The sequence below is a fragment of the Felis catus genome, chromosome D1, assembly GCF_018350175.1.
Source record: "Felis catus isolate Fca126 chromosome D1, F.catus_Fca126_mat1.0, whole genome shotgun sequence".
Lineage (NCBI taxonomy): Eukaryota > Metazoa > Chordata > Mammalia > Carnivora > Felidae > Felis > Felis catus.
The window spans coordinates 113,449,460-113,463,779 of NC_058377.1; the positions used below are offsets into that span (position 1 = coordinate 113,449,460).

General features: G+C 67.4%; 1 protein-coding gene across 11 annotated transcripts in view; it reads right to left on the reverse strand.

Moving 5' to 3' along the window:
• Positions 1 to 14,320, reverse strand: part of KCNQ1 (potassium voltage-gated channel subfamily Q member 1) — a 321,222-nt gene that overhangs the window by 268,180 nt on the left and 38,722 nt on the right. For all 11 annotated transcript variants that reach the window (XM_023240184.2, XM_011287088.4, XM_045039717.1 and 8 more), the window contains exon 2: positions 7,577 to 7,667. In XM_023240184.2, coding sequence (XP_023095952.2) covers positions 7,577 to 7,667 — 91 coding nt within the window. The remainder of the gene's footprint in view (positions 1 to 7,576; positions 7,668 to 14,320) is intronic.

The window sequence follows — 14,320 nt, forward strand, 5'->3', positions numbered from 1 at the left end:
AGGGGGTGGGGTATCATTCTCAGGGGTCCCTGACCGCCAGCATGGGGCTCTGGCAAGCCGGCTAAGTCCCCTGGAGGGTACTGGTTTCCAATTCTGCGGACATGTACGGGGGCATCAGGGGCTGACCTGGACTGAGGGGCATCTGGGGAGGCCTGCCAGGGCTTCCCTGCCCCACCCGGCACAGGAGAGATGGCCCCCCAGCAGCCTGCCCCCACCAGACGAGCGCCGTGCCCATCAGGCCCCTGCTCACGGGCCCTGGGCCCCCGCCCCGCCCGCCATCGTCCCGGCGTCCCTCCACGCTGTCACCCTGGGTCGGCACCTGGGTTTAGGGCACGTGAGCAGGACACTGAGCAGGGCCACGGGCCGCTCCACACCACGGGCCACGCAGTGGGCACCCCAGGCACGACTCACACCTCTGCCTGCCAGACCCGGGAGAAGAGGTCCCCTGCCCTTCTTCGACAGGCACAGAAACATCCAGAATGCAGACCGCAGCCGTTCGAGGCTCTTTACATCTATCTCAGTGCTTCTGTCGAAACTAGCAAAGGTCTGGTTTGCCCGTGGAAGTCGGGCCACCCAGGGTCAGCGGACAGCCCCCACCCTGCAGAGGGACAATCTGAACATGTGTGCCAGCAACAGCCCAAGTGTGACCTATCAGGGTACACGTGCACACAGACACGGACACACGCACGCACACATGCTTCGGGGATCACAGATGGACATACACATACACACACACACACACACACACACACACACACACACACTCTTTGGGGACTACAGACACGCACACACTCTCTTCGGGGATCAAGGGGTCGCCTCTGCCCTGCACTTAGGCACCCGCCGCTCTCAGGCAGGGCCCACAGGGTGCAGACGTGAAGCCCGTGTCCTGTCCCTGAGAACCCACACCTATCTGCATGCGAGCCCTGCTGGGGAAAGGGGGACATGTGAGCTCAAGGCTGTGAAGCAGGGAGATGCGGTCTGCCCAGGGCACCCTGGGCTCCAGTGGACGAAGCAGGTGACGCCACGGGGCTAGCAGAAAGGGGCCCCAGAGGCAACTGTGGAGTGGGGCTTTGTCGCATGTGTAGGAGTTCACCAAGCAGAGAGGTGAGGCCTGAGCGGGAAGGGCCCCCCCAGGAGGAGGCTGCCCCGGAGCAAATGAGACCTCGGGGTTTCTTGGTGGAAAACCTTGGCCACAAGCGACTTAGGCTCTGTGAGCTGCGTCCCCTCCGTGGGAGCAAAGGGCACGGCAGAGAGCGTTCGCACGACGGGCTCCCGACCACGGGAGCCGCCGGCCCTGAAGTTTCTGAAGTCTTCGCTGGCACCTGAAGGGCGTGGAGGGCGGAAGCTGGAAACCCTCAGGTCTGCAGGGGCCAGGGGATGGGGGACAGAACCCGGACCTCGTTCCGAGAAACGGGGACCCACGGACGGCCGTCGAGGGCGCCCACGGTCCCGGGGGGCCTCGCGCTGCAGCTCGCAACGCGAGGCCGGGAGAGCAGGAGGGTGTCGCGCTGCGCCGCGGGGAAGCAGGAACCCCAGGGGGGCCAGCCAGCTGGCAGGAGGGCTGGGTCACCGCGGCGGCGGGGCTGAGGGAGCCTCCGGCAGCAAGGGAGGAAGCCGCGAGCGATGACCTCATCCCCCAGGCCTCCGGGCCGCGGCTCACGGGGTTTCTAACCACAGCATCGCGGGACAATCCCCTGGTATGCTCAGCGCCAGAAGGCACGGAACCCGCTGTTTGTGCCGGGCCTTTGAGGGCCTCTCTTTGTGTGCGAGTCGAGAAGACACAAAACCCAAACCGGGCCCCTCACCTGGGCCCGGGCTCTCGCTGCCCAGGGCGGGGGGCTCTGCCCTCGCAGCAGAGGCAGAAACAAAGGGCCACCGACAGACCTGGGGCCCGTTCACGGTCACGGTCACGTTCACGGCCGTGCGGCCGCACGGGGACGCGGGCGGACAGCGCACCTACGGCGGCGCGGACACGCCCGCGCGCTCACACGCACACGCGGGCGGACACTCAGGGGCGCCGCGCGCTCCGCGCGTGCAACGGGCAGGGCGCGCGCACACGCGTGCCCGCGCCGTGGCGGGAAGGGCCCCTCCCCGGGAAGCGGCCGGCGGGGCTCGGGTCGCACGTGTGCCCGCTCACGGCCCCGGGGCCGGACCCGCAGCGCCGAGATCCCTCCCCAAATGGCTTTTGCAGGCCCTCGAATATGCCTGCTTCAGCAGAACGCTTAATCCCCGGGAGGCCGCCCTGGGGCTTCCTCGCTCCGCCGAGATAACAGCTCAGCCTCCCAACGCCAGGCTTGTGAAAGGGGACGGGGGCAAATGAGCTCCCCGGGAAAGCCCAGCTTCGGGGGGCTTTTTTCCACCGTGTCCGCGGCGCGCGGGTCGCCGGGCCCCTCGCACGGAGCCCACGCTCGGCCCCTCCTGGGCTCTCGCCTGCGGTCTGGCTCCCGCTCGCACTCTGGGCCCCGGCCAGCGGTGCCCGCATTTCGCGGACGACAGCGCCACCTGGTGGCCCGCGGCCCCGCCCTCTGCCCGCCACCACCGCTCAGGCCCACTCCCCCGGCCCGTCAGGGGGCTCTTCCTTGGCCCGGCCCCGGGGTCAGCCCCGACCTCACCCCTGCCGACTGCCGCCTCCCCAGGAAGTCCCCCTCCCGCCCGCAGGGGCCCGGCGGCTGTAGGCTGCGGGGGCGGGGGTCCCTGCCTGTCCCAGCCCCCAGTACCTGTTGGTCTCCCCTGCCCTTCTCAGGGGGTCCCCTCCCTGAAGAAGCCCTCGGCACCTGTGCGGACACATCCCACCCGGCCCCGCTTCACCGTGCCCCTCCTTCCCGGCCCTGCCAGGGACACGACTCCTATCCGTCCCTGGAGGCTGGGACCGGGCTGCCTCGTTCCCTGGTATATCCCCGGTGCCCGCCACCCCCCGTGGTCAGGGCTCTCCAGTGGCAGCCGGACACAGCCAGCTCAATCCCCCCCCACCACCACCCCCCCAGCCCGAAGCAATCCGGCTCCATTCGGCCACGGAGCCGGGACGTCCTTGGAAACCCAGCAAGGCCACCAGCGGGCTAAGTCTGAAGCTGCCCTGACCACCCCCTCTATTCCACCGGTGGGGGCGGGGGGCGGGGGGGGGGTGCTGAGGCCCAGGACCACACGGCAACTTGCGGGTGTCCTGTGGGGGGGGGCTCAAAGGAGGGATGCCCAAATTCTGGGAGCACCATGCTGGTCATGTGGGAGAGTACCAACACTGGACCCCTGCCCTCAGGCAGTGCACAATGACGGAAAGCTGCAAACCCACCCGCAGACCCCCTGGCACGCTCAGACTGCTGGGAAAAAGCAGGTGCACCAGGAGAGAGGAGCAGGGAACCCCCAGGTGGCAGGTTCAGGAAGAGTGACAGCCAGTCTGAGGCCCAAAGCTGGACAAGAAGCCGGTCATGTGGCATGCCAGACAAATAGCAGGCCAAGAGGAGAGCATGTGCAAAGGCCCCGAGGCAGCAGTGGGGAGAGTCCGAGGGTCAGCAAACCGCGCACTGGGGTAGAGGGAGAGAGTGAAGTAGAGGCAGGAGGAGAGGGCCTGAATGTGTGGCACTTTGGAGGCCCAGACAGAGGGGCCAGGGAGCTTTGGGAACGGTGAGGCTTGTTTTATTTTTTAATTTTTTTTTCAACGTTTATTTATTTTTGGGACAGAGAGAGACAGAGCATGAACGGGGGAGGGGCAGAGAGAGAGGGAGACGCAGAATCGGAAACAGGCTCCAGGCTCCGAGCCATCAGTCCAGAGCCCGACGCGGGGCTCAAACTCACGGACCGCGAGATCGTGACCCGGCTGAAGTCGGACGCTTAACCGACTGCGCCACCCAGGCGCCCCAGTGAGGCTTGTTTTAGAAGGCACTGCCCACCCCAGAGAAGGCTGCGTGCGGAGAGGGCCCCTGCTGGGACACGAGGGTGGCGGGAGGCAGCGGACACGAGAGGGTGGGGGACAAGGGAGGCCGCGGGGGTCTCTGCCTTCAAACGGGTGGAGGGAAGGCGGGACGCAGTGGGAGTGGGCTCTCCGCTTGGGGGCATGGCGGCTGCTCGCTGACACGCCCGACCTGGGGCCCGCAGGAAGGAGTACCCACAAGCCTCCCCCTTCCCAGCCCCTGCTGAGCCCCCGTGCGCCCCCGGGGCATTGCGCATGCAGTTCACACAACGGCCACCAGGTGGCACGCGGGCCTCAAAGATGCTGTGACTGAGGGCGGGCAGGCAGAGATGCCCAGGAGAAATGGAGGGGGGGGGGCTGCCGGGATGCGGCGGGGGGGGGGGGTCAGGTGGGATTCTGGAGGGGCTGCTGGTATGCTGGGGGGCAGCCGAGATGGTGGCGGGCAGCCAGGATGCTGGGGGGCAGCCGGGATGTGGGGGGGGGCAGGTGGGATTCTGGAGGGGCTACTGGGATGCTGGGGGGCAGCTGGGATGCTGGGGGCAGGTGGGATTCTGGAGGGGCTGCTGGGATGCTGGGGGGGCAGGCGGGATTCTGGAGGGGCTGCTGGGATGCTGGGGGGCAGCTGGGATGCTGGGGGGGCAGGCGGGATTCTGGAGGGGATGCTGGGGGGGCAGGTGGGATTCTGGAGGGGCTGCTGGGATGCTGGGGGGCAGACGGGATGCTGGGGGGACAGGTGGGATTTTGGAGGGGATGCTGGGGGGGGCAGGCGGGATTCTGGAGGGGCTGCTGGGATGCTGGGGGGCAGCCGAGATGGTGGGGGGCAGCCGAGATGGTGGCGGGCAGCCGGGATGCTGGGGGGCAGGTAGGATTCTGGAGGGGCTGCTGGGATGCTGGGGGGCAGCCGGGATGCTGGGGGGACAGGTGGGATTCTGGAGGGGATGCTGGGGGGGCAGGTGCGATTCTGGAGGGGCTGCTGGGATGCTGGGGGGCAGCCGGGATGCTGAGGGGGCAGGTGGGATTCTGGAGGGGATGCTGGGGGGGCAGGTGGGATTCTGGAGGGGCTGCCGGGATGCTGGGGGGGCAGGTGGGATTCTGGAGGGGCTGCTGAGAGGGCAGCCCCGTGCCATGGAATGAACCATGTGCTCTGAATGGGACGAGCCTTGTCTGGCAGGGAGGTGTTCCTGGGCAAGAGGAGAGTGGAGGCCAGACCGCACAGGGCCTGAGGCTGCCAGGGGCTGCCCCCACCCTGGGGCCGTCGTCCGTGGGTCTGGTTTCCACGGACAGCGCAGGGCCTGGGGTCCCAGCGACGCATCGGGGTGCGGGCCATGACTGCCAGGGTCCCGGTCGGCAGGGCCTGGCAGCTTCGGCAGCCTCCGTCCTGTCCCCCCCACCCCCAGCTGCGCCTGGAGGCCCTGCCTGAGCTCTCGAGGACGGGGCAAGTCGCCACCTGAACTCAGGGCCCCCAGTTCACACAGCCCGCTGGGTGCAGGGACACCCGGCGTGCCTTCCGCCCACCCAGACTCCAGATGTCATCGGGGCCTCTCAAAACCCAAGAGCCAAGCTCCCGGTACCAGAGTGACCACCCCAAGCCACTCGGGGGGCTTCATGGGCCGAACTGTTTGCCCCCCAAGTTCACACGTGGGAGCCCCAACCCCCAAGCACCTTGGAATGTGACTACATTTGGAGATGGGCTCGTTAAGGAGACAACTGGGTAAACTGAGGTAACTGGGATGAGGCCCTGGTCCTGTAAGGTCAGTGTCCTTGTAAGAAGAGACGCCAGAGAGCCCCCACCCCCCGCGTGAGGACACAGAGACGGCACACTTGCAAGGGGGAAGGGGGTCCTCGCTGAAGAGACCATCCCGGCCCCTCATCTCCGACTTCCGGGCTCCGGGCCGTGGGGGATAAATGCTGTTTAAGCCACACGTCTGCGTGACTTTGCTGCGGCCGCCCCAGGACACTCGGACGTGCTCCGTGCGGCCCAGGACTCGTCACACACAGAGACATGTCCCACGCTCCCCACTTTTCCCCAGCTGCTGGCCGCTGGGACCTGAGGCCGCCCAGTGGGAAGGACAGTCCCCGCCCTGGGAAGCAGGTGCAGGTGAGAAGCGTCACCCACGTCTCACCTGCAGAGGAGGTGGACCCCCTCCCCCGGCCCGTACCGGGGCCACTGGCGCAGGGCTTCGGGGACATTTCTCGCCGGGACAGTGGCAGCTGACACACTGCCCGGGTGCAGGAGGAACCTTCTCCGGGCTGCAGCCCCCAGGGCCTCGGCACGGGCCAGGCCGGCACCTTCGGCCGCTCCCGTGGGCGCCCAGGACCGGGGGAGAGTTCTGTCACCCAAAGGCTGTCAGCGTCACCATCCTGCTTTTGGACGGTGAGCACGTCCCTGCTTCTACATGAGAAAGCGTAACCTATCAGGACGATGAAAGCGATATGCTGGGCCAGCGAGCGGTTCCACGGTGCGACCATCTCCACGGACGCGGGAGAGAGCTGCCCGCAGTCAACACCCTCACGTCAGACTCGGAGAATGCCGCCGACCAAGAGAAGACCCACCGCCCGCCAGCCCGAGGCCGGCACCCTTCCTCACGAGAAGCCCCGGGAGCGCGGCCAGCCCGCAAGGCCGGGGGCCCGGCAGCCGCGACGGCCACCACGCCGACCCGCGCTGGGCCCCGCGAGCCACACACGCCTCTGCCGGCCGCGACCCCACGTCCAGACAGAGAGCCACCAACAGCTTTCATACGTACAAGGGGGCCGCGAGCGAGCGCGACCTCCAGAAAACACGGAGGAGGCGGCAGCTGTGGCCTGCGCGGTCCGAGCACCCGTCTGTGACGGTAGCCGACAATGACCACTGTCGCCGTCACCAGGGACAGCCGTCACCGCCCCGGTCGGAAGCCCCCATCGCGAGCCTGTGCGCCTGGCAGACGGGTGCGCGACGGTCGTGGACGGGAGACCTCACCAGACCAGACCGAGGGCAGTCTCCCCACGCTCGTCCCCCAGCTGCCCCCAGACTTCTCCGAACGCTAGGCAGCTGGGCGGCAGAGGTCGCTGGGAAGAGCACACGAGCGAGGACGGTCGGCCGCGCAGACGCTACGTCGTGAGATAGGACAGACCTCGGCACACAGTTTCGGACGCTGCGCGGCCCTGGGGGAGAAGTCGGACCAGGGGGACGGAGCAGCAGAGCCTCCACAGGGGTCTACGCGCCCCCGGGCTCTGGTTTACCATGAAAACGGCACCTCGAGGCAGGGCGGGAAGACGCAGGTCGGTGGACGGGGCCAGAGGCGCGGGGTGGGGCGAGACCCCCACGGGGTCGGCGTCCGGGCCTCAACCCGGGTCAGGAGTCGCCCCCCCACCCAGGCCGCCGGGCAGGTTTGGCGAGCCGTGCGGACAGGTCCTCCTGTCCTCCTTTTCCAGCCCAGCTCGGAGCCCCCTCCTCCGGGAAGCCCTCCCAGACCACCAGTCCCAGCCTGACGGCGGTCTTCCCGGCAAGCGTGGGGGTCTCTACGCCTCCGGTCCCCGGCTGCCGGCCGGCAGGGTGGGAAGGACATCGGTCCGGGGTCACCGTCCGGGCGGGAGAGGCCCAGAGCAGCTCACTCCGTGCCATGGCCCGCTCGCCTGGCAGACCAGAGCCCCGGCGGCTGGGGCGGCGGTCCAGCCCCTCGCGCGGCTACGTACCATCCAGAAGAGGGTCCCTGTGGCCAGGGCGACGTACTGCTCGATGGTGGACAGCACGCTGAAGATGAGGCAGACCAGGACGATGAGGAAGCTGCAGGACGGGAAGACACGGCGGTCAGCCCCGCGGCCAGCCCGCCCGCCCCCTCCCCCCCAGACACAAGCCCAGGCCCGGGGACCGGAGGGGCTGCCCACCACCCCCCGCCCAGTGGGGCCACGTCCCTTCCCTCCCCCCGTCTCAGAACTCCAAGTGCCACCCAGCCCGAGGCCCACCGGCCGGGGACCAGGCGCACAGAGCGGGGCGCGGTCAGCCGGCCGTATAGGACGAGGCCCGGGCCCCTGCTACAGCGGGACAGACCCCAAAACACGGGCGTCGAGAAGCCACGCTTACAGACCACGTATCGCGTGACTCCGTTTACGTGAAGCGTCCACCATGGGAGGCCCACGGGCACGGAAGGACGACTGGGGCCAAGTCCCATCTGCGCACGGACCCCGCCGGCCCCCAGGAGGGGACGTCAGGAGGGGCTCACCCCCGAGCTCCTGGGCAGAGGTCACGGGGAGGCCCCTGTGCAGACAGAGCTGCACGGAGACTGGGCCGGGGGGTGGGAGCCCACCTGAGGAGCCCCTCCTGGGACGGCCACCGGGGGTTCTCCACCGAGGGCGGGGGACGGGGGACGCCCCCCCAAGTGTCGTGGTTCCCCAGCCCCGCTGCGTCCTAAAGGCTAAACGGTCAGTCAGGTGTCATGACACACACAGTGTGCTTCATGTCTACTCTGTCCTGTCCCGGGTGGGCCTGCGGGCCCCAGAGACGCTGAGGCGGGGTCCCTGCCCTCGGGGGGCTCAGGACCTCCTGCCTCCATGGGGCTGAGACCACGGCTCCGGCCCAGCCCGCCGCCTATGCGTCCCGAGAGCTGGGACACGAGGACCAGGAAGAGAAGGATCTGACCCGTTTTCTGGGTCAGGGTGCGGGAGCAGGGCGGGGTGCAGAAGAGGCGCCGGCCCCCCGAGGCCACGTCGGCCCCGAGGGACAGTGCCCTGCTTGTGCCGCTGGCCAGGGGCCGGGACCGCAAGCACCAGGGACGTCCTGAATCTTATCGGTCATCATCCCTGTACCTGCGGCGGCCAGGTGCCCTGGGAACACGGAAGAATGCGGGAGGCCTGCCAGGGCCGCCGTCCAAGACAGCGGGAGGGCACTCCAGGGCGCGGGGGCAGGACGCAGGCGGGGAGCTGAGTCGGGGGTGTGCCCAGACTCCCGGGAGGTGCTGTGAACCCACGGCGAGGTCTCTCCAGCCCACCCCGAGGCACCTTTCCACCCTGGGATGCTTCCGGTGAAGGTCAGAATCATTCACGCAGACCACACTCGTGCAGAAAGCACGGGCTGTTCCCGGAGCCCTCGGAGCCCCAACACCAAAGAGCGTGGCCGTCGGGCTTACCCTGGGGTCTAAGCTAGAATTCGGGGAGGCTGAAACATAGCGGTGGATCACAGAGAGCAGAGTACGGGCGCCGGGGCTGGGGGGGGGGGGGCGTGGGGGTCCGTGTTTCACAGGGACAGAGTTTCTGTTTGGGAAGACGGAAAGTTCTAGAGACGGAATGTGCTTCATGTCCCTGAGCTGTGTACCTGACACGGTTAAGATGATAAATTTTGTGTGTATTTTACCACAATTTTCAAAAAGGAAAGGGAATGACGTTCATGGGCAGCAGCTGACGGAGGGAGCCTAACAAAGGCTGGCTGTGAGGCATGACAGGGGTCCGGACCCCCCCCCCCGCCCCGCCCGGGCTAGGACAGGACCTTCCAGGCAGATAAACCAAGGGCTCGTCAAGGGACCTCAAGCCCGGGGCCAGACGGGGTTTTGAATGTGTGATTCAACAGATTAGGTGCTAACGTTTTAAACCCCAAATCGTAACAGAGATGCTTCAGTTTGTATAAAAGTCACCCTAGAAGCTTCCAAAGGCCCCGGAACACACGAGGGCAGGTGCCCTGCCGTGGAGCCGATGAGCTCAGCGCCCTGGGCCACGACACCCACCCGACATCGGACTCCCACGGCGGCGGCCTCCGGTCCTGCATGGCTGTGCCCCGGGTCCCCTTGCGGGCCCAGCCCTTGCGTGGCACTGTTCCCTCTAAACCCCGCGCGGAAGGTGACCCGTCATCCCACGTGAGGAGGCGGGGCCTTGGGGCACGGTTCAACAGGCCCTCCAAGGGCTTCCAGGCTGTGGAGCTGGCCCTCGGTCCCAGACGCCCTGGACATCCCGGAGGGGAGTCACAGCCACTGATGGGACCCCCGAGGCTATGAGCCAGCAGGAGCACGTCAAAGGCCACAGCGACCGTGAGCCCAAGCTGGCCGGCCCCAGGATCCCCCCAGCCCCGGCTTCAGGCCAAGACCGAACCCCCCACTGGGGCATATGGCAGCCACAGACCCCGGGGCAGGAATGCCACATTGTGTGTGGACGCAGCTCAGCCGTGATGGGGGCTCACCCTGGGCAGGGAGGGGTGGGGTGAGGGGGGCCGTATCCTTTCCTGGCTTCTGGGGCCCCAGGCATCACCCTGGGCTGGTGGCTGTGCGGTCACATGGCCCCTGCTGTTAGTTTCCCATGCATGGGGACGCCCGTCACCGCGTGCAGGGCCCGCCCAGGCACGCGGGATGGCCACGGCCTCTCAGGACACTGAGCTCCGTCCCACCTGCAAAGGTGCTTCTGCATGAGGTCTCATCCTTATACTCCAAGGGACCGGACATCTGTGGGGGCCCCCGGCTCGGCCCCTGCACTCGTAATGGCCGTTTACCAGGCCAACAAGTTACTCGTGAGGATAATGACTACGGAAACCTCCGTGAGTTTCTAAAAACCGGCATTCGTACTGGGTACAAACATTGGTAGCGGTTTTTAAAACATAATTCGAAATACGTCCTTTTCGTCTTTTCCTTTTTTGTTACTGAACTGCGCCCGCGAAGTCCCTCTCTCCACGTGAGGTCACGTTCTCGGGTCCCGGGTCGGGACGTGGACACGTCTCCTCGGGGTCCCCCTCGGGCACGCTGCACCGTACGACCCCCTCAGGTCCGGGAGACAAATGAGCAGGAGGGGCAGAGGACAGCCCCCAGGGGAGACCGAGTCCCTCCCTCCTGCCCAGCCCCCCAGGGACACCCGGGCAGCCCCGCCTGCGTCCCCCACCCTCCGCCCGCTGGCTGCCACACCCCAACGTGCACCAGCACGCAGCCACGCCTCCCCGCACCCCCACACGGCCCCGACCTGCCACCAGGGACTGTCCGGAGGCTCGTCTTCTTAAAAGGTTTGCCCCGGGGACTCGACCCACAACCCCAAGGACCGCACGACAGGCGGCTGGGCCCGCGGAGGTGTGGCTCCTGGGGCGTCGTCTCCCCAAAGGCCCCGCTGCACAGACTCCAGACCGCCAGGCAAGAAGCTTACCACAAGATTAAAACCTGTGTCCCCATCGCTGGGGACCCCAGACACATGGACCCTCCCGCCTCGCGTTCCAGCCGGGCCCTCCCAGGGCGCCTATGCACACGGCACCGGCCCGGGGTCACCGCGGCCAGGACCCGCAGCCCAGCCCCCGCCGGTCTCCCCGCCTCAGCGGTTCAGTCCCCACTGGGGAGCCGGGGGCCCTGGGGAGATGCAAGCCTGCCAGCCCCCTCCCAACTGAAGACCCTCCAGATGAAGCCTGAACTCCAGGCCCATCTTCCTGGGCCACCCCCTGCCCCACAGGCCCGAGCTCCCCTGCAGGGAGGCCTCCAGACACCCCCGCCGGGCCCGTGGCCCCTGCCGCACCCCCACCACAGCACTGACCGCCCCCTGCCTCCCCAGGCGGGGCCCCATCTGAAGGCCCAGCGCGAGGCCTGGTACACAAACGTCTGTTGAACCGACCGAACGCAGCTTTAGGTTCAGGTCAGGGGCTCAGTGAACAGAATTCTCAGGGCCGCCTCCTCCACGCAGGCCTCCAGGGTGTATCAAGACGTGAGGTCCTCGTGCTCCATTCCGTCCCTCCTTGCCCCACCCCCACAGGCTCAGCAGCGCCCTACAGGGCCCCCCGGTGGACCAGGGCGCCGCACGGAGGCAGCTCTCCACACACCCAGCCTGCATGTCAACGGTGCCAGGCACAGGGGGGCCTGGGGGTGGCCAGGGGGTGGCTCTGGCATGAGCCCGGAGCAGGCAGGGCCGCCCCAGCTGCTGGGCACGCACGTGGGCAGGAGGCGCGGGGCAAGGGTCCCGAGGCGGCAGGGAGGGCCGCCCCCGGGGACCACAGGAGACACCAGGCCAGCCCAGCACCCATGCTGCCAGCCCCCCGGCCTTCTCAGAGCCGGACGAGGCACTGCCCCATGCCCGCTATTCCTGGTGCTCGCGGAGGCTCGGCAAAGCCACCGCGCAGGCGGTGGCAAGCTGGGGTTCGGCCCACACCCTCTCCTCCCGGCCTCTCCCCGAAACAGGGACGTCACAGGCACACGGGGACACCTGGAGCCCAGGGATGGGGTCGCGCTCTTCTGGGAAGGCCCATGACAGCTCCGTGCCACAAGGACAGAGAATCTGTCCCCCTTGAGATGGGGGGACAGAGAGGGGCTACTCACCCCGCTGGCCCCGCTCAGAACCCCGACCACCAGGTACAGAAACGGGGCTCCCTGGCCGGAGGCACTTCAGGCCTATCTTGGCCGACCCCCAGACACGCCGCTGCACCCCCGGAGGTGGTGACGGTGGGAGACCCAGCTGCCCCCACACCGGCCGGATGGCCCTGCGGGGCCGTGAGGACCCGAGCCGACGGCTGTGCTCATGTCCCTTCACTGCCCGCACCCGCCGCAGCGCAGAGACCTCGAGTGTGCGAGGGGGGCATGGGGTCTCCCACTGTCACCCTGTGAAGGGCCACGCCGACTGGGGGTGGCTTGGGGGCAGAGACTCTGGCTGTGAGCTTAACCGTGCCACCCAAGCTGTCATTCCAAAGCCTTCAGGGGGCCCTAGAGGGGCTGCTCAGGGGTCTCCCCGGTGTGCGTGCGTGTGTGCACGCGTGACTCGGAGGCACGTACACGACCAGGGCACACGGCAGCCACGTCCCAACGTCGGGCCGCGGGTGACTGAGCTGGGAGCCTCCGGCCCCGGGCCGGCGCCCATCAGACAACAAGGACACCCACCCACGGAGCTGAGACCCACATCCTCTCCCCTGTCAGGCCCCCCCCCAGCAGCCCCCCAAGTGCCTGGTGGGTCTGAGGCCCCAGCACGGAGGGCGGGCGGCCATGAGCTGCATAAAGCCTGCTTCCTCCTGTCCACTCCAGTCCTCACGGGAAGCCTGAGAAGCAGGGCTATCTCTCATCACAGGAGGAGGGAAGCTCAGAGAGGGCGAGAAATGGCCCACAGTCACACAGCACCAAAGCCAGCAAGAACAGGGCTCCAGCACAGGCCTCCTTCCACCCAGCCTCAGGGGTCAGCCAGTGGTGGGAACCCCAGGCCCTCCTCAGTCCACCTTCCGGGAGCTGCGTGTGGCCCGGGCAGAGGGAGGACAGACCCCGGATGGTAAGTCACAGCCGTCGCCGCAGCCACACCGGGCACACGGCACGGGGTAGGTGGGGAGCTGGGAGGCGCTCAGCCCTGGACACCCACCTGAGGCAGCCACCCGCGGGGCGGGAGGGCCGTCCGGGGCCCAGGGAGGCACAGGCACTGAGCCTGGCCGGCCTGTGATGGAAACCCCTCTTTAAACCTTTTTTTTTTTTTTAACTGTTTATTCATTTTTGAAACAGAGAGACAGAGCACGAGCGGGGGAGGGGCAGAGAGCGAGGGAGACACAGAATCCGAAGCGGGCTCCAGGCTCCGAGCTGTCAGCACAGAGCGCCACACGGGGCTCGAACCCACAAACCGCGAGATCACGACCCGAGCGGAAGTCGGACGCTTAACCGACTGAGCCCCCCAGTGCCCTGATAAGAAGCCCCTCTCAGCACCTATTTAGAAGGTGTGGGGAGAGTAAACCCAAGCGAGCTCACCCACAGGGGCCGCGTGTGCTCCCATGAGTTCACTCACCATCTTCCCCAGGGAGGGGTCCCATCCTGGACTCACCTGTGCCCACTCTGCACCCGAGCCACCCCCTGTCTCGGGAGGTCCTCGGCCTGGGGACGGCCAGCCCCTGCAGGCCTCCCGGGGCAGGGGGGACCTCCCCTCCTCCCATCTGGGGCGAGAAGGGCAATGGGGGGCGCTGGCCTGGGGCAGCGTGTGGACGATGGCACCCCAGAGCAAGCACGTAAAGGGCCCTGCCCTCCTTCCAGCAGTCGAGGCCGTGCCCAGGACTCCCAGGATGCCTCAGCCCAGGTTCAAGAAAGAGAAAGGTGGGGCAGAAGGAGGGACGTTGATCCTAGAGCTTCGGACAGCCAGGTCAACACGACCCCACCATCGTCAGGAGGGCATGGGATTCCCAGGCTCCTTCCTGCTGGGGAAGTCCCTCCTTGTGTCCAGCCTAAGTCTTTCTTGCTGTAGTTTAGTTTCCAGATGAAGGAACCTCCAACCCCTCTGTGGAGGCTTTGGTCCCACTCCAGGGGACACGAGGGGCCCATGGAAACAGCCACGTGTGACCTGAGCCTCAGTTTCCCCACTGGGAAGCAGGGAAGGGACGCATCAAGGATGCCCCCTGCACATACTCAGTAAAGGGTTTCCTGGGCCATGACTGCCATCAGATTGACCTGTACCCTGTCGGCCTGAGCCCCAGGAGCCGGGACCGCGGGGGTGCAGGGGGATGCTGCCCGGCCTCACAAGGGAGTCAAGAACCAC